The sequence below is a fragment of the Mustelus asterias genome, chromosome 21 (genome assembly GCF_964213995.1).
Source record: "Mustelus asterias chromosome 21, sMusAst1.hap1.1, whole genome shotgun sequence".
Classification (NCBI taxonomy): domain Eukaryota; kingdom Metazoa; phylum Chordata; class Chondrichthyes; order Carcharhiniformes; family Triakidae; genus Mustelus; species Mustelus asterias.
The window spans coordinates 52,520,780-52,544,683 of record NC_135821.1 but is presented as its reverse complement, the minus strand read 5'-3'; the positions used below and the strand labels follow the sequence as shown (position 1 = coordinate 52,544,683).

The following is a 23,904-nucleotide window of genomic DNA, read 5'->3' as shown; positions in this document are numbered from 1 at the left end:
ACCAGTCCCAATCTATCCTCGTATCTAAATTTCTCATCCCTGGAACCATCCTTGTAAACATTTTCTCCACTGCATTCACATTCTTCTTATAGTGTGGTGCCCAGAACTGTGGACAATACTCCAACTAAGGTCTAGTATCCTCCATAAGTTCTTGTACCTTATGCCCTTTATTATGCTTTATTAATTGCTCTCTCCACCTGCTACCTTCAATGATCTATGCACATATATATCCAGGTCCCTCTGCTCCTGCACCTCCTTATCAAATAAGGGGCACAATTTTTATTGTCTGTCCATGTTCTTCCGACCAAAGTGCATCACCTCACACTTCTCCATATTGAACTTTATCTGCCACCTATCTGCCCACTCCACTAGCTTGTCTATGTTCTTTTGAAATTCTACACTATCCTCCTCATGGTTTACGCTTCCGGTTTTCGTGTCATCCGCAGACTTTGAAATTGTCCCCTGCACACCAATACTGACCCCTGGGGAACTCCGCTACAATCCTTCCTCCTTCAAATAACCATTACTCTCGGTTTCCTATTACTCAGCCAATTTTACACCGACATTGCTACTGTCCCTTTTATTCCATGAGCTATAACTTATCTCTCAAGTTTTTTGTGTGGCACTGTATCAAATGCCTTTTGAAAGTCTATTTTCACCACATCAACAGCATTTTCCTTATTGACTCTTTCTGTTATCTCTTCAAAAAACTCGAGCATGTTAGTTAAACACAATTTCTCCTTTAGAAATCCATGCTGGCTTTTCCTAATCAAGCCACATTTTTTCATGTGACTGCAAATTCTATCCTGAATAATTGTTTCCAGAAGCTTCCCCATCACTGCTGTTAAACTGGTCTGTACTTGTTGGGCTTATCTTTACAACTTTTTTTGAAAAAGACCGTAATATCTGCAATTCTCTAGTCCTCTGGCACCTCCTCTGAGTCTCGGGAGGACTGAAAGATTATGGCCAGTGCCCCTGCAATTTCCACACTCACTTCCTTCAATATTCTTGGATGCATCTCATCTGCTCCTAGTGTCTTGTCAACTTTCAGTACCGACAGTCTATCCAACACTTCCTCCTTATCAATTTTGAACCCTTCTAGTTCAGCTGCCACCCATCTGACTTGTACAGGTGCCATCTCCCTCAAAGCCAGTCCCAGTGTCACAGAAATCTAAAACCCTCCTTCCTGCACCATCTTTCCAACCATGCATTCATCTGTCTTGTCCTCCTAATTCTGTACTCACTTGCATGAGGCACCGAGAGTAAGCCAGAGATTACTACATTTGAGGTCTTGTTTGCTAATTTTCTACCTAGCTCCCTAAATTCTGATTGCAGGATCACATCCCCCTTCCGACTTAAGCCATTGGTACCGATGTGGGCCATGACCCTCTGGCTTTTCACCTTCCCCCAGAAGAATGTCCTGTAGTTGCTTGTTGACATCCTTGACCCTGACACCAGGGGGCAACATACCATCCTGGAGTCATGTCTATGACCACAGAAATGCCTGACTGTTCCCCTAACTAACAAATCCCCTATCACTATTGTTCTTTCTTTCATCTTCCTATCCTGTACAGCCAAGCCACTTGTGATGTCCCAAACTTGGCTCTGACTGCACTCCTCTGACGAACCAGTGCCCTCACCAGCTTCCAAAACAGAAAACGCATTTGTGAGCAGGACCCCAGTGAGCACCTGCACTACCTGTCTGGTTCTCTTCTACATCACCCATCCCCCCCCCCCCCCACTCCCCCACTGCCACCAGGCCCCTAAGCTGCAGTGTGACCACCTCTCTGAATTTACTATCCACGTAGCTCCCAGTCTCACAGATGTGCCACAGTGACTCCAGCCGCCGCTCAAGCTCGGAGACCCAGCTGACAGCACTTCCTGCACATACGGTCGTCGAGGACACCAGTAGCATCCATTACTCTCACATATTACAGGACAGGCATTTCACCCAACTGAACTACCCTGCCATTTGTTAACGTAGAGGAAGTAAAGTTAACTTTATTTTACTTTGGATCACCCTAACATCCCCTTATTACAGGCACTTCTCATTTAAATCCAGGTATAGCTACTTCTTTAAAAATAATATGCTTTTCTAATTTACAGTAACTTTTAAAGACCGTCTCTAACAGCAGTTTCTTGCCAACCTATGAACTTATGATTTTTCCTGTGGTGTCACTATTTGTTTTTCACTTTCCTTTTACACTCAGTTCTGAGTAGCTGGATGGTTCGCTGCCTCTCCGATTGCCAGGTAAGTGAACATGGCTGCTCCACTCTAAAGCCACAGACTGAACGTACTCACTCTTCTAGATGGTGGTTAATGCCAGCGGATCCACTTTTCACCTGTTCTTCTATGTGGTGGTTACTTCCTGTGTGTGTTCTTTTCACTCTCTGTTAGGTTATGGTTGCTGCTCTCGTATTACTGGATTAATTAAACACTCTCTGGATTTGATAAATGCATACCTGTTCTTAAATGTGCAGTATTGTTTCACTTTAAGTCTGTTTTCTGTACTGTGGCACAGGTGGTGGACGATTTGCTCAGTGGATCAATGCATCTGTGTTTCAGTTGATATCCAATTATGTGCACATCAGCATGAATAACTTAATAGTGATCATGAAGGGGATCATTTACCATTACTAATCATAGAATCCCTGCTGTGCAGGGAGTCATGATGTGGAGATGCCGGCATTGGACTGGGGTAAACACAGTAAGAAGTTTAACAACACCAGGTTAAAGTCCAACAGGTTTATTTGGTAGCAAAAGCCACACAAGCTTTCGGAGCCTGAGAGGCTTAAGGCTCCGAAAGCTTGTGTGGCTTTTGCTACCAAATAAACCTGTTGGACTTTAACCTGGTGTTGTTAAACTTCTTACTGTGTAGAAGGAGGCCGTTCGGCCCATCCGAGTCCACACCAACAACAATCCCACCCAGGCCCTATCCCCGTAACCCCACATATTTACCCCACTAATCCTTCTAACCTGTCCATCCCGGGACACTAAGAGGCAATTTAGCATGGCCAATGCACCTCACCTGCACATCTTTGGACTGTGAGAGGAAACCGGAGGAAACCCTTGCTGACACAGGGAGAACGTGCAAACTCCACACAGATAGTGATCCAAACTGGGAATTGAACTCAGGTTCCTGGAGTTGTGAAGCAGCAGTGCTAACCACTGTGCCACTCACAGTGACCTGGCCTGGATCAGCTAGCTTAGCACTGACCAAAAACCAAACTTCAAACTTTCTCTCTCTGAAAGCTGGGGTAATCTGCTTCTAAATAACATGCTTTCCATTCCTAATGATGGAAAGCGGAGTCAGCTGGATTTAGTATCATATTGTTCGGCCGGCTGTGTGAATGGTGGTTCAAAGCCAGCTAAGAACCATGATGAAGGTAAAATGTGCTGCAAGTGTTCCCTTGGTGACACTGAGTATTACTGAGTGAAAATTGAAATACTGGAAGTGCAGCATCGGAGGCCATTTGATCCCACTCACCTGTTCCAGTGCTAGCTCTTCAACTAGGACTATCTACTCCAATTACACTTTGCCTTTTTGTTCTGTGTTCTATTTCTTCAAACATTTCTCCAGGTTTTAAAATAAAATACTAGTCTCTGTCTTGGCAATTAATCCTGTAAGTCATTCCATATTCTAATAAAACGTGATAGAAAACATGTTCTTCAAACGGAACTGATTCTAGTGAGCCATCGTATCTTTCCCCTGGAAATGATGTTTTTATATACCCACAGCTCATAAAGATCTATGTATCTGCGCTGCTAAATCTCTTCTTCGCTTCAAAATGATCATTCTGCCAACTGTTCTGTCCTCCTGAAATGTTCTACATTATTTGATCTATAATGTACACCCATTATGGTAATTACTTTGAGACAAATTTTGTTTGAGAATCATCCATTATAAACTTTTTGGTGGTTGTAATTATCTCCTTAATTAATTGGCCACACAGCTTCACTTTACTACCTATCTTGAAAGTATTATAGTGTTATAAGTTGAAATCCCTTTCCCTTTCTATTATTATTTCTTGTGTGCTTTTTCCCTTTCAGCCCTTCCCACCAACCTTTGTACTATTTTTCCCCTTTAGTATCTGCATTCTTAACTTCACGTTTGCGAATTTTTGCCCCTCCCTTGCCTCACTAGATTAATCCTTCCTCACTGCTCTATTTGCCATCTGAAGACATTGATGTTGGTTTAGTTTAGCACTGCTGCATCACAGCGCCAGGGACCCAGGTTCAATTCTGGCCTTGGGTGACTGTGTGTGAGGAGTTTGCACGTTCTCCCTGTGTGTGCGTTTCCTCCAGGTGCTCTGGTTTACTCCCACAGTCCAGAGATGTGCAGGTTAGGTGGATTGGCTATGCTGTGTTGACCCTTAGTGTCCAAAAAAGATGTGTAGGTTTGGTGGATTAGCCATGGTAAATGCACAGGGTTACGGGGATTGGGTGGTGGTGGTGGTGGGGTGGGGGGATTGGGTGGTTGGGTGGGGGGAGGGATTGGGTGGTGGGGGGAGGGATTGGGTGGTGGGGGGGGGAGATTGGGTGGGGGGGGGATTGGGTGGTGGTGGTGGGGGGGGGATTGGGTGGTGGTGGTGGGGGGGGATTGGGTGGTGGTGGTGGGGGGGGGATTGGGTGGTGGGGGGGGGGATTGGGTGGTGGGGGGGATTGGGTGGTGGTGGTGGGGGGGGGATTGGGTGGTGGTGGTGGGGGGGGATTGGGTGGTGGTGGTGGGGGGGGATTGGGTGGTGGTGGATTGGGTGGTGGTGGTGGGGGGGGATTGGGTGGTGGTGGTGGGGGGGATTGGGTGGTGGTGGGGGGGGGATTGGGTGGTGGTGGGGGGGGGGATTGGGTGGTGGTGGGGGGGGGGATTGGGTGGTGGTGGTGGGGGGGGATTGGGTGGTGGGTGGGGGGGGATTGGGTGGTGGTGGTGGGGGGGGATTGGGTGGTGGGTGGGGGGGGATTGGGTGGTGGGTGGGGGGGGGATTGGGTGGTGGGGGGATTGGGTGGGTGGGGGGGATTGGGTGGGGGGGGGGGATTGGGTGGTGGGGGGGGATTGGGTGGGGGGGGATTGGGTGGTGGGTGGGGGGGATTGGGTGGTGGTGGTGGGGGGGGGGCAGTGGCTGTGAGTAAGATAAGATGCTCTTTCGGAGAGTCAGTGCAGACTCAATGAGCTGAGTGGCCTCCTTCTGCACTGCAGGGATTCTATTGTTTAAGTAAAGTGTGACCCATTTGTAGTTTTCTCCAATAGCCTAGAAATTTTAAACTTTGGTACTGGAGATGAAAGATTTTTCCTTTGTTCCCCCCCCCCCACTGCTTTAGTTATGACTCCTTTCCTCCTCTTCTCAATTTTATAGGTTCTGGGAAGACCAGGCTTCAGCATTGCTGACAAGAAGCGTAAACGTGGTCGCATTGGAGCCAAACACAGGATCAACAAGGAGGAGGCCATGCGTTGGTTTCAACAGAAGGTACCTTTACTTCCATAGTGTCCCTCGGCCATCAAATGTTGTGTAGATATTGATGTAACCTGAAATTTGTTAAAAGACATTGCATTTTCTAATGATTTGCTTTTCTTTTTTTTGCAGTATGATGGTATCATTCTTCCAGGAAAATAAAAATGTTTTGTAACTATCAGTAATACAATAACCTGATCCAGAACCCTATTCTGTTTCAGTCTAGTGGTAGTTACCTCATCATTGTAAATTTCGTTTAGGCAGAAAGACACTTGTCAATTGTATTTCTTTTTGCACAAATATACTTTATTCCTAAAATATCTGAAAGATCATTTCAAACTTGTTCTGTGGGTTTACATCACATTCTGACTCTGTACTGATCTGTTGTTTGTCCAGTGATGAGTTTCCCACATTTTAATGAATGTAGGCCATTTGTGATGTTGCTATTTGTTGTGTACTCCACCTATCTGCAAACTCAAGCATCTTGATGCTTGAATGGAACAAGAGCTTATTGATGTGAATCACCCCATTATAGACCTATATTTGCCCTAAAATCTTCCCATTCCTTTTTTTATTACGTTTTACCTTGTCTGCTTTCTTGTGCGATAATCAATATTTCAGCCAAATGCTGATTCTTCAGATGTAATTCTGAACACCAGATTAAACTTTCCAATTGTGCATTCTCAACACAGTGTCACCCATCAGGAGAAAGAAATCTTGGGCTTTGCATATGTGATTTCCTGTTTGTGTTTTTGTTGTGGAAAGCTGTGCACCATGAATTCATGCTCAGGAAAGTTTTGTCAATTCTGCAGTGAAAAGCATTATAGCTGGCGTCTTATCTTCTACCGAGTGATCCAAGTGAAAAGTTGATTGGGACCACTCCAAGTGGTTAGTTGTAGTATCCCACTCTGAATGTTGTCTTAATTGAAGATATGACCGATGAGCAGCATTCAAGAATGAATTGAACAAAGTTATGGAGGAAGGAGAAAAATACCGGAGGAGAAGGAACATAGTAAAGCTAGTAAATTCCAATGATGCAGACTTCCTCATCAGCTATGTGTTTGGATTGAGAGTCTCCACCCCAAGGATGACTGTTTCCAAGAATGAGGGAAGAGGCTGGGATGGAGACGATGCATCAGAACATTCTCTCTGTCCAGACAGTCTGCACTCTTGATGCCGGGCTGTTTTACCCCCTCTTCTACCAGGTTCCTGAACTGCTGGAACTGGCTCTACATCTCCAGATTTCAGTGTTTCCATTCCTATATATCTTCTGTTTGTGTCTTTACTTGGTTTAATATAATGTCTCCTTTTGTCTCATTATCACTTCTAACGATGACCTAGTTTGCACTTGAACAGTCTGGTGTTTTGAAATGTTTTCCCTTTTTTAATTTTAAAAGAGATATTTATCAGTATTTTTTTCCAATTTTGACAAAGGGTCCACAATCAAAATGTTAATGTCATTCTATCGATAAACGTTCCCTGACCTGCTGAGGGCTTCTAGCACTTTTTGTTTTTGTTGATGTAACAATTCTGATTCATTTTTGCATCTCCAGTTTCAAAGAATTACGTAGAATGTTTTCATTTCAATGTGTTGGTTGATTAAACTACCTTAGGGATATTTAATTACATTGTGTGAAACCCTTATGATTGTAAGATAGCGACAGACAATAAATGCACCAGATTTATGACAAACACAATAAATGCACCATATTTACTATTTATATATTTTTATTCACACATAAATAGTAATTCAAATCTTCTCATGACGGTGAGTATGCAAGGAACCTGACACATTTCTGTAATTTTCATATGACGAATGCAATTTTGTTTTAAATCAAACAGCCCTTTTTATTACTTTATCTATCCTTCAAAAACACTCTAACTTTAGCTGCCAGCCTGTCAACATGTTATACAAGGTATTAACTCACTGTGTGCGCGTGCGTACGTCTCTCACGCTCATCTGGAAATGGAGTTCAAATAAATGCAACTTAATCTGAATGTATTGTACCATTCCATTCAACCTTGTTAGAGAACTCTTGCAGGGGAAATCCTAGAAATTTCTTTCTCACCATTCTTATCCTGTTCTGTTGCATAGAAACCTTGTTTCTAAACCTTGTTTGAATTCTAAAATTGAAAAATTAGTTCTGCTTTGATCAGGCTTCAGTCATGTTGTTCTGTGCTTTTTGCCCCATATTAGTCATGTCACGTATGGGTACAGTATTATTAAATGCCTTTTGTCTCCTGCTTATGGCAGGAATGGTAAATTGCAAATCCATTATAGCATTAGAACTAGTATGTTTAACAGTCTGAAGCCCGTTGCTGAGAATAGTCATTTATCCAGTATTCCAGATGGCAAGTTCACAGCAGTAATATTTTTTTGAATCAATACCATTCAATCCCTTTGTGATCCAAGTTGTGTGAACTGCTTTTCCTTTTTATTTAAATGATTGTCTGCATTTTTTGTCCAGCTCTTGACGGCTGCCTAAAGCTTAGAGCAAAGAATGGTTCTGTGTTAAGCTGAGTTTGTAACTGAATGTCATTGGCTGGCCATTTAAAGAAGAGTACTTTCCAACATTCTTCGCCATCACCTTTTACCATTCCCTCACCCACCACCTCATGTATCACATTTCTCCAGTTTAATTCCAGAGAAATCTATGTTCTCTGGGCACTTTCCATTATATAAATTGGAAGCTATGTACTTTATCTAAAATCTAATTAAGCTAAGTTGGAGAAGCGTTTGCGTGATTAACCACACACGGTTTCAATGATCCATACTGATATTCATTCATCACTGTCATTTGCTTTGTGCCCACAATAGATAATGCTAGGTTATTTTTGAATATTTGTAACTTTTTAAAAAAGTGCCAACAGTTGCTTTTGTTTTAACATAAAACGCTGGGAGTCAGCTTTAATCATTAAGGAATCCATCTTTAACCTGTCAGTGACCTTTCATATTCTCTTACATTGACTGAAACATTTTAACTGCAACATCTTAAAATTACTCAAGATTCCATTGCTTTCACTGTCACCCTCAGTAAAGCCTCTCAACATTTATTAAGACCTGTAGAAAAGTATTTTCGCCATGAGCACAATTTTGACCAGCCTCTGCTTCTGAGATCCAGTTTACAAAATTATATCTCAGTTAATATAAATTGAGTTCTATTCCAAGTTTTGAGTTAAATGATACAATATTTTTTTTTGTGTTTCAAAGTATCCACCGTGCTTTCAGCCATACTTTCTTCAGGTCTTGTTTAAAATGAGCTTCAATAAAATACTTTTCAATTTAGATTTTCTCTCCAAGCTGTTATTCCATTGGGAAAATGAAGAGACATGTATTAACACCGCTGCTTTAACACCTTTGGGACATAGTGACTTTGACCAATTTGTGTCTCTTCTCTATTTTGCAGAGCACTCTGTCTAATAGTTTAGCTGTGAACCATTCATGTAACTTTAATTTGCAGCATGAGGGTGCTTTTTCTCGCCACGTATTTAAGCAATTACTTTGAATGAGCTCAAAAGTCACATACCTCATTTGCAGCACAGAACCACCATGAAGTATTTTTCTTGTGACTTGTCTCAGTCTTGGCCAGGTCCATTATGGCTGCAAGACTGCTAAAAATGTACATTCTTTTCTCCTCCTTCCTCCACCTCCATTTCCATTCTCGTGCTTTGTGTTCTGAACTATCCTTATACATTGCTATATTGTCCTATTGCTACATTTCATTTTAGTTCTGCCAAAGGATAGAACCTCCAGAGCTTCGCCCCATTATTATTGCTATGCAATGAACCATATTTTCAAGTTTCAAAATGTAGCAGCTAATTAAGGTGGAATTCTATGTTTTGGATGTTGATTTTTGAAAACAATTAAACATTGATCATTTGGGTTCTCCTGTCTCCCTCCTGCCCTCCCACATATATATAAAAAATATTAAAATACTGCAGATGCTGGAGATTTGAAATAAAATGTTGCAAGCATTCAGCAGCTGAAGTTTGTGGAGAAAGGAAGTTGGGGTTATAATTTCGGGATCTATGTCCCCTCAGTCCTCCCACATCCTTCTACTCGGTGACTTGGATAAGTTGTTTTAGTTTTTAATAAATATAACTTTGAATTGGTTTTCAACAACAACTTGAAACATCAGATTCCTTTTAAAATTTAACAAAAAGGTAGAAGGTAAAGACATAAATCTTCTCAAAATTTGGAAAGACAATTTCTAAAACTGAAAACACAGGACAACATGAATCATATTTCACTTCATATTCGTCAGTGCTTTCAAGCTAATTACAGAATTACGAAATCCCCTCATTTGCTGCTACCTCTTTTTATAACTTCAATTTATCACAAATTTTAGTACTAGTACTCTTCATAATCATAACTTTTCCCTTTTCTTGCTTTGGTAACTGCAACACAGTAATTTGTAAGAATTGTACTTTCACCTTCATACAGCTAATACCAAAATGCTGATGGCTTTTGTTTTAATATTTGCCTTTTGGTAAGACTCGAAATTCATTCTGACAACTGGTTTGTTAAATTTGTTGAACTTCCACTTCATACTTTGTGAAATGGAACTGGAAAATCCCTTTAGTTTATTGTGACTCCTTTTGACGAAGTTGTCCAAAACACGGTGTCAAGTGTTTAGCAAGCCTCTTCAGCTACTTTTAGGTGAAGCGCGGACACTACTAATCAACCAAAACGTCTCTTACCTTTTGCAAACAACATTCACTCTCTCTCAAGAGATGATACTAAAGGGGAGGAGAATTAGTAATGTTATAAAATTGGTGTTTTTATAGAAGCCATTCTCCATTTTGTTGTCTCTTCTTCTCTGACTGGTCAACATTGATGTAACTTTACTGAATCTGAATTTGAGAAACATAACTGATTTCATTCTTCAGAGCATCTAAATCAGAAAGGAATCAAATAGATTTCTATATAATCCAAATAGTTGATAGAAAGTGTCATTCGGGTAGCTGAGTCTTGGAGAACGCTGAATCCAGTGAACAATTCGATTTAGTTGAATGACGATATAGATGTGTCTTTGTGATTTGCACTCATGTTCAAGAGGCAATTATCTTCATGGAAAATATTTGACAAAACTTTTATTGCTCGTGAGTAAGAGCAGGGGGGGCTTTGATTTGCCTGCCCCGCCATCAACAGCACTTCAATGATTTGAGCGCCATGTTTAAAGGTTGTCTCGGCAAGCACGCCAGGAAACTTTCTTCATGAAGCCCCCAGGCATCAATCTGGGATGCTGCGTTCACCTCCGAGCTCTTCACCGAATATTCGTCGCCAGGTGCCTGCCTTCTGAGACCAGTCGTGCCTCGTGTTATTCTGACACCACGCCGCCGTGAACGCATCATTGAGATGTGGGGAGTATAATTCCATTGTGAAATGTGACTTTGGCCTTCTCACCATATTTTCCATTCTCACCACCAAACCCACCTGAAATGAATGGGAATGAGACAAAGAGTTTGCATTTCAACCAGGTTAGAATTTTGGGGAAATAAAAAGATTTGTCAAGCACTTTCGTCAAGATTTCCACCTTTATGAGACAGAGGTACCTAGCTATCGTGAAACCAATTGGTGAGTTTTGCCAGACATTGTGAGATGAAATATTCCGGCAAGGCCTCTATGCAGTAAAGAACGAATTGGGTAGTAATACTAGGGTTTGAATTTTGAATCTGGCTGTATAAGGAGTTTAATTTAATTTAAAATATGTTGCTCATTAGATACTGATTGCTGCAGATGCCACTGAGCTGGCTCTGGACTCCCGAAGTTTGTTGTTTGGTAACATAATGGCGCAGCACGAGACGCCCACTGTAGCCTCCGGCAGCTCATCCTCCTCAGTCCATTCATTCAGATCTGGATTGTAGGCCTGGATGCAGCTCTTGTACTTCTTTGCACTTTCATTCCAACCTCCAACCAAATAGATTCTGTCATTCAGGGTTGTTGCACCAGCTGTACTTACACCGATGGCTAGAGGAGCCACGTAGTTCCATTGGCCAGTGTAAGCATTGTAGCGTTCAACTGTTATCACATCGACTCGCTCACCTTGCGGCCCAAGCTGACTGCCGCCCATCACGTAGCTATAGTCACCAAAGGTGACTGCACAATGCCAGCCTCTGGGGGTACTCAAACTGACATGGTCTTTCCAAGTGTCTATCGTAGGATCATAGGCACACACTGTGCGAGAATAGCCATTGTTGATATAGCCGCCAGTTACCAGGATCTTGCCGTCACTGAGTGCAGAAGCATGGCAACAGCGTGCAACCTCCATCCGAGCCTTCAATTGCCACTGATTAGTGGAGGGGATGTAACATTCCATGGATGCGAGAGGACCTTCTGGATTCCGACCTCCGATGGCGAAAATAAGACCGTTGTAAGTGCACATGCTGAAGTGGGTTCGCCTCTGGAGCATACTGGCCAAATGAAACCAAGTGTTGAAACGAGGATCATATCTGAAAAACACCATTTTTGAAATATATATCTTTCAGTTTCGAAAATACCACATCAAGGTGACAACTTCATCATTTCATAAGATTTGCATTTTACATGAGAATTGCTACACGACAAAGACAAGGGTTCATCTGTTCTGCCGCTCTGGTAGTTGCATTATACAAAGACAATGGAGTTGTTGACTATCATAGCAATTGATCTCTTATCAGTTAGTCCCAGACACGACATCAATGGAAAATCAAGGAGATTTTCTGTTATAACCTAATTACCACTTAATTTATCTGATGTTTCCTGTCCTATATTAGACCAGTGACCACATGTCACAAAAGTATTTCATTGGCTGTAAAATATTTTGGGAGATGCTAAGGTCATGAAAAGTGCTGTAGAAATGTAAGTCTTCCCTTTTACTTTATTACTCCTTACAACTCGAATGATGTCTCACACTAAGGGACTTGCCTCTTCACTCAGGTTTCTAATTGGAAAAATATTACTTTTGAAATTATCATGGAATGCAACCGAGAATTTAAAGTGAGTAAGACCTTTTAGTGATTATGAAAACGTTGACATTATACTGTGCTTTGTCATATCTCTGGAGAAATCCTTAGCTTTATATAGTGCCTTTATAATCTCAAGATGACCAAAAGCTCAACATGACCAATTAAGAACTTTAGAAGTGAAGTTACTCTTGGAAGGAATGCAGCAACTAAACTGTGCACAGCAAGGTCACAAGAATGGCAATATGAAAATAACCACATTATCTGTTTTTTTTGTGTTGATTGAAGTATAAATGTTGGCCAGGAGACCAGAGAGAAGTTCCTTTCATTCTGAAATAACACCATGGGATCTTTAACATCTACCTGAAAGATGGCACCTCCAATATTGTAGCACTCCTTAAGTTCTGCAGTGGAGCCAAAGCCTGTGTTCAAATCAGGACTGAAGTACAAACTCACATACCTTTTGACCCAGAGGGATGCTACCAATTGAATCAACCTGGTTAAGAACCACAGTTATATGTATAACACAACTTCAGTGAGAATCAAGATTTTTATTAGTTCACAAATTATTGTTTCCATCTCAATTTCAATTTTTGCAAACAAAATCCTTGCGAATATTAAATTTAAGTTTATTTATTAGTGTCACAAGTAGGCTTACATTAACACTGCAATGAAGTTACTGTGAAAATCCCCTAGTTGCCACAGTCCGGCGGTGCCTGTTTGAGTACACTGAGGGAGAATTTAGCATGGCCAATGTACCTAACCAGCACGTCTTTTCGAACTGTGGGAGGAAACTGGAGCACCTGGAGGAAACCCACACAAACACAGAGAACGTGCAGACTCCACACAGACAGTGACCCAAGCTGGGAACCGAACCCGACTTGGGTCACTGTGAAAGAGCAGTGCTAACCACTGTGCTACCATGAAACCCCAAAACTGAAAGTTCCTGCTCCCCTGGAGTCTACTGCTTCTCGATGATGGGTGAATTATTAGATTGAAGTTTATAATACTGTAAAATGAACCTGTCTATATTAACTCTTAAATAACATTTTTTAATAAAAAGAGATACTCAGACTGAATTCATTTCTCACAAAAGCACAAGATTGTGTCCCAATGGATTGCAATAGGGTAGCAGGAAATTTTTGAGATATTTAGGAACTTTTCAAAAATCCCCAAAAGACTTGAAAGGCCTGAGTTTCCTTCAGTCAATAATGAAGTTCTTTGGGACGTCCTGAGGATTTGAAAGGCACAGATTAATCCCAATTCTGCATTTTTTCATTGTTCCATCAGATTTTTAATCTAACATAAATACAACCCAAATTGTGTGTAACAGACAAATGCAGGTGTTTGCTGTACTTAGTAACATAACCATAATGAGAGAGTATCACACTTGTGATGTGCTATATTTGAAAGAAACTCATTATTTAAGAGGAGCACGTGTAAGTGAACAAATCTAGGTATGGCATTGTAAAATAGTAACAACTACTAAACTTAAAATATTTGGATAATCTTGATCAGTCTAGAAACTTTCTCCCAATGACCGCCACATTTTTTTTTGAATATTTTAAAAGACTTAAAAATTACTTTGATACAATGGACACATTTTTAATAACCAGTGTTGTTTTAATATCAAGCCTCCACTATCATTCTTCCCCATTACATAAAAATCCATATTCAAGTCTGATTTTTTTCAGCTCTATAACTGTTTAAGAAATTGTCTGTTCTTATGTAGCATTAAAAAAACTCACTCCAATTCTATCACCCATTCAACAGTACTTACACAATGACGGAATGGTTATTCAATTATCCTAGATATATTATTATCTCTTTTAATCAAAAAGATGCATACATGTACAGATGAATTCAGTTGTGGCTCCTGCTATGCCTCAGGAGCTATTTGTTATGCAAGAATAGCAAAGTGCTGTGAGAATAATGTAACCTGTGAGCCAGTGAGTTAAAACTTAAAGTGATTTGATTTCAGATGGGCCTGCCCTCAACTGCTGAACGTTTCAATCTTTGACAATGTTCAGCATAACAAAAGATACAATTATTTTTCTGCTCACTAGTAATATGTTTTGATGGAGCCCGATTGTGCCCATTGAGGTTCTACAGTTGGCTCAGTTCTCCTGGAGCCCCAGTGAGCACAATTAGCCAGATTTCCTGCTTCTGACCCAGCTGGATATCAAGTACCAGAATTGAATACCCTACATGGTCCAATTTCTACAAATTCACTGACCAAGCCAGGCTTATCGAACCTTTTCATGTGGCGAGGGCCACATATCAAAATTTTTCCCACTTTGGATGCCTCCGGTCCCATTCCATCCCACCTGGGACTAGCTCTGGACAACTGAGCCAAGCTCTGCAATGCCTCTGCTCCCTGTACCACACTCCTCAGCCCCTCCTGGTTGCACTCCCCGGCACCTTCACTCCCTGGGCCCTGCTCCCCAGCACCTTTGCTCCCTGGGCCCTGCTCCCCAGTACCTCTGCTCCATGGGCCATGTTCTCCTGCACCCCCACTCCCTGGGCCATGCTCCCCAGCTCCTCCACTCCCTGGGCCATGCTGCCCAGGACCTCTGCCCTGTGGTACACATGACCCGGTATCCCTGCTCCCTGGTACACATTACCTGGTACCCCTGCTCCCTGGTACACATGACCCGGCACCTCTGCTCCCTGGTACACATGACCTGGCACGTCTGCTTCCAGGTCCACATGACCTAGTACCTCTGCTCACTGGCACCTTTGCTCCCTGGGCCATGCTTCCTGGCACTGCTTCTCAAATCACAGACTTTTTCTGCCCCATATTTTCTGCTGATCAGCTCACTAGTAAGCTTATTCGCAGCAAAAGTGGGAGATAAATGGCCTGTGATTGGAGGAGCAGCTCCATGCAAAACCTTCCATTCAAATTTATTTATTTGACTGGCATTTGGAAAACCTGCTCCGGGGGCTGCATACACGAACTTTGCAAGTCATACTCTGGACAAGCCTGACCTAGGCTGACATGAAGTATGATCACTTGGAAAGTTAATGGAAATTGGTCAGCGTGTATGATTCATACAATACAGCAGCTGTAGGGGAAGGGGGAATGGTAAAAAGATACCACTTGGAAAAAGTTTACATGTGCCAATTTTATGCCCATACTCATCATTGTACATTTAAATTTAGCTAGGGAATGGGATGCTCTGCATCATGAATAATTAATAATGACATCATACCTGCTGGAAGCAAGAGGATGCTAGTTTGTCAAGACTGATTCAACTGTGAATGTCACCAGTCCCTCATCTGGCCTCTATGTGGAACATTATATAGTAGCCTGATTGGAAACAAAGAAAGTTCACACAACCAAGACAGATAAGTTTGGATGGGCTCTCATGCTCCTTGAACTGAGACATCTTGAACTGGCTTCACCTGAAACACTTATCAAGGAGTAGCAGTGCTATCTTTTTGCCTTCAATCAGATCCAAATTCCAAAGCATTGTCACAAAGCGCTAGAAATCACCTAACAGAAATAGGGACTGTGATCTCATTTGTCTGAATTGTAGATGAAAGGGGATTGGTTTAGCTCAATTGGCTAGACAGCTGGTTTATGATGCAGAATGTTGCCAAAAGTGCAGGTTCAATTCCCATACTGGTGAGGTTATTCATGAAGGCCTGCCTTCTCAACCTCGCCCCTTACCTGAGATGTGCTGATCCTTAGATTAAGTTGCCACCAGTCAGCTCTCTCCCTCAGAAAGGGAGAACAGCTAATGGTCATCTAGGAATATGACCACTTTGGATAAAATAAGGTTTCAGAGATATAAAGAAAGGATTTGAACATTTTATCACCCACAGGGTCTTGACACTAAAACCTGATGTGATATGACCAACAACAGATCATCTAATCACTTATCTCAATGCTGTTGATGGAATCTTATTGTGCAAGAAATTGGCTGCAATATTTTACCATATCACAACAGTGACTATGCTTCAAAAGTACTACATTGGCTGTGAAGCATTTTGGAATGTCCTGAGGACACGAAAGTCACTAAATAAATTCAAGTTAAATTCAAGTCATTTTATTGTAAAAACTAGGACATATCCCTGATAAAAAAATAGACCTTGGATTGTTCACACAGCTATTTTTTCTGTGTTTGAAGTCATTATATACCAGCACATCCCACAGAACAATTGGTCTATGTTACCTGTTTAAACTGCTGACGGCATGCTTAGCTTGGTTTCGGGCATCATTCTGATCCTCGCCACCAGCCACGTATAAAAAGCCATCCATCACGACTACACATTGATTGAAGCTTTTGGCTGGCATTTCTGCAAGTTTGTTCCATCCATTTTCAGGATCTCTGTATAAGATTTCTCTGCTCAAAGCCCTCTCAGTCAAAGCTGGTCGACCACCTACAGTCAGCAGGACCTTCTGTCCTCCCCTGAGCTTTGTTCTTCTAGACTGCATTGAGTTCTGTTGATGAGGCAGGAGATGGTAGTTCATGGCATTAACTAGGAGCCGATGGCAATCTGGATCTTGCATCATACATGGGATAGGTTGAACATAACTGACTAGATCATGAGCTGAAATGGTGCCAAATCTGATATTACTCAACAGATCAGCTGCATGCTTCACCCTTTTCGGGTCAAAATGCAACCACTTCATAGCAATTTGGAATGCAGTGAGCTCAGAGGGCAGTTGTAGGCTGTCATCCATTAACAAATCACTTATTTGATCGTAAGTCAGCTTCATGAATTGATCATTTTCTGAAAACTCCAAGAAATTTTCACGGATGAATTTCTTTGCTGACTCTTTAACCTGGTTCAGCCCATATGTCCCAGCGATGTTCGAGATATACATGCAATTTTCCACGTTAATTTCTTGAATGAGGAAGTCGGTGCATATGTTAATCAAAGTAGACATTTGGAATTGGGTGGCAGTGGCAATGGTGCATCCAATGGTATAAAGAGACAAGCTGAGTGTCCCTGTGTAGGCATAGGTTAAGGCAGTGGTCAAACCCAAAGGTGACGCATCATTAACATCTACACAGTGAATGGATGGATCTTTCTTCAACATGTTACGGAAATAATCGCTACAAGCAGCCATCACCACTTTATGGACATCAAAGGATTTGTTCTTAGTGGATAGTGTGAGATCGGAGAAGAGTCTCTCCTGGCGCATCCTGCTGATTTCCTCCAAGAGAAAGGCACCATGATTGGGATTGGAGACTTCTGAGGCTGTGCATCGAAACCCATTTGATCCACTATCATAGAGAGTGTTCAGATGGTTTAGCTGATCAATGTCGATGGTTGTGTCCTCAACAATGCTTATTTTTGGTAATTCATTCTTTTCAATCTTGTTTTTCTTGGTGTTTTTCTTCTTTGGTGCCATTGTGTGTTTTACTGACGCAATCCAATCTGAAAGTATAAATTTAATAATTTTAATTTTATCTGTATTTCACAATTCCACCCCTTATAACAACCATTTTTAAATAAGTTGAAGTAAACCACACCTTGCATTTTTTCTGAAATGAAATCCTTGTGAATCAAAATTAAGATTTTATTGAATATTAAAATTACACACTTGGATACGTGAATAGTTAAAAAGTTAAATTCTATTGTTCCACAAGTTTCTATTTTTGAGAAAAGGACTACAACTTTCGACAGAAAATGCTGAAAAAGAGTTAAGATTCATAATAATACAGATTGTTCACTATCAGTTAACTATCTAAAATATCTTAACAGTCAACTTATATTGAGTTGTGATATTTAGCATTTACTTCAGTTGCACCAGACAGAAAAGGAGCATTTATTTTTTGCCTTGCTAACTGGATGTTTATCATGGATTGATTATTGTCAGGCTATTGAAAGGCTACATTTATGTTGGCCAATTTCAAAAGCCGCAAGATGTTTAGTCAAGCATAGAAAAGATCTGAACTGAAGTCACTAATCTTTATATGTACAAAGGCATAGGTAAAATTCTATTTTGGAAGTCCCCTTCACCTAACTGAGTATACTATGACTGCATATCAGGAAACTGTACATCCAAAGTACATGGAAGAAAAATTACCAGTTGGAGATGTGCAATTTCCCAATATGCATTCTTAGTGGCAGATGTGGTGAAACATAAAATTTAAGCTGGATCCATTTTACATGCAGTTGGGAAATTTTATGTTTATGAAATACAAAATTTCCCAACTAAATAAGTGGGCAGATTAAGTTTGTTATATAAAAGTGTGAAGAACTGTGCAATGAAAGAGAATGAATGACAGATATTCTCCATTAATGTGATGGAGGGAAGGATGATGTTGAAAGACATGTATAATAGATTTACTACCTGACCAATGCAGCACTGGGTCAAAGAACAAGCTGAATGCTGAACAACAAGTCAAACCAGTAGGGTGCAAGCAGAGGAAGTTATGCTGTGATTGTACAGCTCTCTGGTAAACCACATTCTGAATATTGTGTACAAGCTGGTCTTTGAGCCAGCTGGATTCAAGTCCTGAAGGCAAAAGGCGGATCTTGGTGTCAAAGGTTTGAGTTGTGAGGAAAGAAGAGGGAAACTTGGGTTTTAGCATCTTTGAGGAGACAGCTCTGACAATGTTACAGAAATAGATTAGATAGGATGTGAGGATGTGATATGGAAAATTTTAAATCTGGAAACAAAATTCAATATAAATCACATCTTAAATGTAGGACAAAGGTCAAACAAACAATAATCACAATTTCTAATGGGAATGCCAGATGGAATGGTAGAAGCAAAATACCGGAAATATTTAAGCAGCAATTATGTACAGAATGGAGGGACCATGGGAACCTTCTGCTGAGATGATGTAAGGTAGGGCAAATGGTCTTCCTCATCTGTATTTAATTTCATGGAATCATAGAATCCCTACAGTACAGAAAGAGGCCATTCAGCCCATCGAGTCTGCACCGACAACAATCCTACCCTACCTGTCTCCATAAACCCTGCTAATCCCCCTGACACTAAGGGGCAATTTAGCATGGCCAATCCACCTAACCCGCACATCTTCGGATGTGGGAGGAAACTGGTGCACCCGTAGGAAACCCACGCAGACATGGAGAGAATGGGCAAACTCCACACAGACGATGGGTTGTCAGTTTAGTCTGGGTTGCCAGGGAACTTTGCAGAGAAAAGCTAACTACTTAACTGGTCGAAGAAAAAATATTAAAAAAGTGTCACAGTTCAAAATAATTGTGTGCAAGGCCGCAGCGGTTTATTTTTCCTCCCAGCATTGATCATGAGGCTATCAGGGGAGAAAATGCAGGGGTGGGGAATCGATGTGAATCCCACAAGCAGAGTAGACAAATGTGGGCATCAGTGGCTTCCTTCGTACTGTAAACCCACTACCATCACATTTGGGTCTCTTTTGTCACTGTAAATGCAGTAATGAGATTACTACATATCTTGGGCAGTTTTCCTCCAGGTCACTATTATTTCTGGGTCCTCTCCTATTTGTAGCTCGTGATATCTTGGCAAGCGACATTCATTTTTTTATTATTTGTTCATGGGGTAGGCATTTATTGTTCATTCCTAATTGCCTTGAACAGAATGGCTTGCCAGGCCATTTCAGAGGACATTTTAAGAGTCAATTGTTGGGGATCTGGAGTCACATGTAGGCCAGACCAGGTAAGAATGGCAGATTCCTTCCCTAAAGAGCATTAGTGAAACAGATGGGGTTTTATGACAATCCACAATTTTTTTTTAAGGTCATCGTTAGACTTTTAATTCCAAACTTTTTGTTGAATTCAAATTTCATCATCTGTCATGCTGGGATTCGAACCCAAGTTCCCAGGGCAGAGATCCCTGGATCTCTGGATTGCTAGTCCAGTGACAATACCACTATACTACCACCTCCCCTACTATAAAAGAAGATTCTTGTCACATAATGCAGTTATCTGCAATTTAATTTTGCTGTTCTTAAGGTTAATTTATGTTAAAATAAATTGTGCCCAAGAGGATTCTTCTAGTTCAAATCTTGACAGACAATACTGAATTATTATTATTTATTATTCCAACAACAATAATCATGTAAAATATCAAAAAAAATCTTTTTTTAATCCATCCAAATATTGATAGTCTCCATTACCCAAAAAGTTGCAAATCAAAGTGATTGTCGGGTGGCTTTCTTATCAGGGATCACAGATGCTGGAACACTTAATCTCAAAATAGAGATCTTTTAATAGAGGAAACAACAGCTGAATCTGCCAGGCCCATGACATCAAACCCTCAACAGTGATTAAAAGAGATCCTACACACATGCAGTGAAGTAATGGAATAAATTGCAATTTTTTTTAACAGTTGGTTTTGTTAATTCATTAGAAGTTATAAGGGTGGCACTGTGGCACAGTGGTTAGCACTGCTGCCTCACAGTACCAGGGACCCGGGTTCAACTCTGGCCTCGGGTAATAATAAAAAAATGAATGTCGCTTGCCACAATATCACGAGTTACAAATAGGAGAGGACCCAGAAATAATAGTGACCTGGAGGAAAACTGCCCAAGATATGCAGTAATCTCATTACTGCATTTACAGTGACAAAAGAGACCCAAATGTGATGGTAGTGGGTTTACAGTACGAAGGAAGCCACTGATGCCCACATTTGTCTACTCTGCTTGTGGGATTCACATCGATTCCCCACCCCTGCATTTTCTCCCCTGATAGCCTCATGATTAATGCTGGGAGGAAAAATAAACCGCCGCGGCCTTGCACACAATTATTTTGAACTGTGACGCTTTTAAAATATTTTTTCTTCGACCAGTTAAGTAGTTAGCTTTTCTCTGCAAAGTTCCCTGGCAACCCAGACTAAACTGACACCCCGTCGTCTGAGAAGATCCGAGTTTAAGCATGAGGCGGATTTTGAGATTGGATTCCCACCAAGGAAAAGCTCCACAGAATTAAACTCCTGCCGTCTCCCCTCTGATTATGCGATATTTTTCATCCCCTCTTCTTAACAATAAATTTAACATATACAACAAAGGGTGACCTTATTACTGCAGCAATTTTAATATCATTGTAAAGTCATGAGGAATATAGCAGGATAATTGAAAGCAGGTACCAAACACTCTAAAGCCTGAAGTGTGAGATCCCCTTCCAAGAGGTCGTTTTATTCACGGGCTGAGTGCCTGAAGCTTGCGGTTTGGATCCAGCCTGAATAATTAACTAAACTTGCAAAGCGCGCTGCAGACCATCAATTACATTACAAAGACATACTTACAGTATTTATAATAATTAACTCATATGCGTAAGTGGAAAGGTCGAGAAGAGACAAAACATGCGGGAAGAGACAAAACATGCGGGAACATTGTCACAATAAACCGCCAGAAACATTTTACATATTCCAATTTACGATTTACCTAAAGATTTTCTAAGGAAACTTTACGAAACGGGTTGGAAAAGTGAGAGCTGAGATTTTTTTAAAAGGCTATGCAACATATCAAATCTACAAGAATGGCCGGATCTTTGCAATGTTGACCATGCTGCTATCTATCCCTCACTCTGGATGAAAATAGAACGGTAAAAATACCAACGGGGCGGATTTCATTCCATGGAAATCTATAAATATTCACATGTCGTCAAGCAAAAATGCGTGAATATAGAACTGCAACTGGAGAAATGCACAAGGCAGATCCTTGCCGAGAATTACATGAAGTCAGGATGATCCGAACTGACTCGAAACGTTGGCTCTATTCTCTCTCCTCAGATGCTGTCAGACTGCTGAGATTTTGCAGCATTTTATGTTTTTGTTTCAGATTCCAGCATCCGCAGTATTTTGCCTTTATCAGTAATTTTTAAACTTGTTATAAATAACAAATGAACACTCGGCTATTCTTTGCCAGTGCAAATGAATGAAAGCCAGCTTTTTATATCTTTACTCAGCTTAGAACAGCAACACACTATTTAGAAATTATACATGTGTAAGTCACAGATGAGAGTCAGTTGTTTAAATTGAAAGTCAGGTGGACTGGGAGCTGTCCACCTCCGGGAAATACATGCGGTCAACGAATGGATTATTGTCAGTCCAATAGAAATAAATGGAACGGAAAAGGAAACATTCATTTTTGGGGCGAAATACTTGATCTAAATCTCTTGATGATGAACATGTCAAGGTCTGGTGGCACTCTCCCTTTGAAAAGGTTTATCTTAACGCCAATTGAAACATCTGTCTTGCCTTAGTCTGCATTTCCAGGCTTTCAGCAATCAAGTCAAGTTTGAATTCATTTTGCCAGGAACGAAAAGGACATATTACTACAGCTACAGGCTCCTAGGGGGGCCTGCTAGTGTTTCCGAGACTTTAAAAGGTTGGAGGCTGATGAAAAGGTACATTCATACTACATATTGTATCCTAAACAAAGGTTTTTCTAAGCCTAATTTATTAATATTGGAAATGTTTCGATATTAAAGATGAAGTTTTGCTACATCCCCCCTAACATTAAACTTCCTGCTAAACAAGCCTGTCTACAACTAAGGAAACAATGAACATTGATTAGAATAGCTTTTAAATCTGCAACATTTGGTGAGGACACTGCCAATTCTCGTCCTGTTTGGGTGAAGGTGAAACAAGGGTATGTAATTTTAATTATATTTAATTTCATGTCGAGGCACCCAGCTGCTCGGTTAGTTACAAATGTGTCTAAGGACAGAAATAGAAACAGAGCAAGGCGCAGCCTGAGTTGTTTATCAAACACGAATGCCGGAGTCACTAGTTACTTTACAGCAGAAAAAAAGAACTAAACGCATGAATAAACCTGATCTGCAGTCAGTTTAAGTTCTGTCCAATAATGGCAGTAAAATTGCCTTAAGTCGCGCCCTTTAAAGGGTTATTTCTGATCGCATACATCAAGGGTGCCATTCCACCCCCCGAGTAATGGGAAAAACTTTGTCTTGTTTCCCCACTTGTTAATGTGAATCTGGTGCTGAGAGAAGTATTATAAATGACTAGAACCAACTGAGCAGACACTGGGCGACTTCAAGTGTCCAATTTCAGACAAGTGAGGTATTGTGAATCCACGCCAATGAAAACGACCCCTTAAAAAACAACCCCATAAATATAAAACGCGCTACAGGTAATTATTAGATTACAGCATTTCAGAAATTAAGTAATTTCAGTAACATTTCAAGAAATCCGTTCGTCAGTTTTATCGACTTTTATCGAAAAGAACATTCCGCCCCTCCAAAAAATTATTTAAAAAATCAACTGAAAATATGTCGTTATATTTTACTCAGAATTAATCAATATTTCGAGTATAGACCGTACTCCATCGGCAAATAAGGAAAGTAAGCTTCACTCAGTAACTCCTCGCTAAGGGAATGGCAGGATTATTAGCGGTAGAGATTTCACTTTCCGTTGTATGAATTCCATACCTTAGCTGATGAAACTTGCTGCGAGATGGTGTCAGAGGGAGAGAACTCCACGTCCGTGTGGAGGCTTCGGATCAGCAAGGAGGTAGTGAGGGCTGGATTACAAAACGGGCTGAAGACCAAACACAGGAACTGACGTTTCAAACTAAACCCACT

The 23,904-nt window shown here is 41.0% G+C and overlaps 2 protein-coding genes across 6 annotated transcripts in view; one reads left to right on the top strand and one right to left on the bottom strand.

Moving 5' to 3' along the window:
• rpl11 (ribosomal protein L11) overlaps nucleotides 1-9,777 on the top strand; it is an 18,177-nt gene extending 8,400 nt beyond the window's left edge. For all 5 annotated transcript variants that reach the window (XM_078237881.1, XM_078237884.1, XM_078237882.1 and 2 more), the window contains exons 5-6: nucleotides 5,353-5,463; nucleotides 5,581-9,777. In XM_078237881.1, coding sequence (XP_078094007.1) covers nucleotides 5,353-5,463; nucleotides 5,581-5,610 — 141 coding nt within the window. In that variant the 3' untranslated portion in view covers nucleotides 5,611-9,777. The remainder of the gene's footprint in view (nucleotides 1-5,352; nucleotides 5,464-5,580) is intronic.
• LOC144509265 (kelch-like protein 31) lies at nucleotides 7,159-23,904 on the bottom strand. Its single transcript, XM_078237880.1, has 3 exons — nucleotides 23,752-23,904; nucleotides 16,572-17,784; nucleotides 7,159-11,901 (listed from the first exon to the last, which is right to left on the bottom strand). The coding sequence occupies exons 2-3, from the start codon at nucleotides 17,756-17,758 to the stop codon at nucleotides 11,169-11,171; spliced, it is 1,920 nt and encodes a 639-aa protein (XP_078094006.1). The 5' UTR covers nucleotides 17,759-17,784; nucleotides 23,752-23,904; the 3' UTR covers nucleotides 7,159-11,168.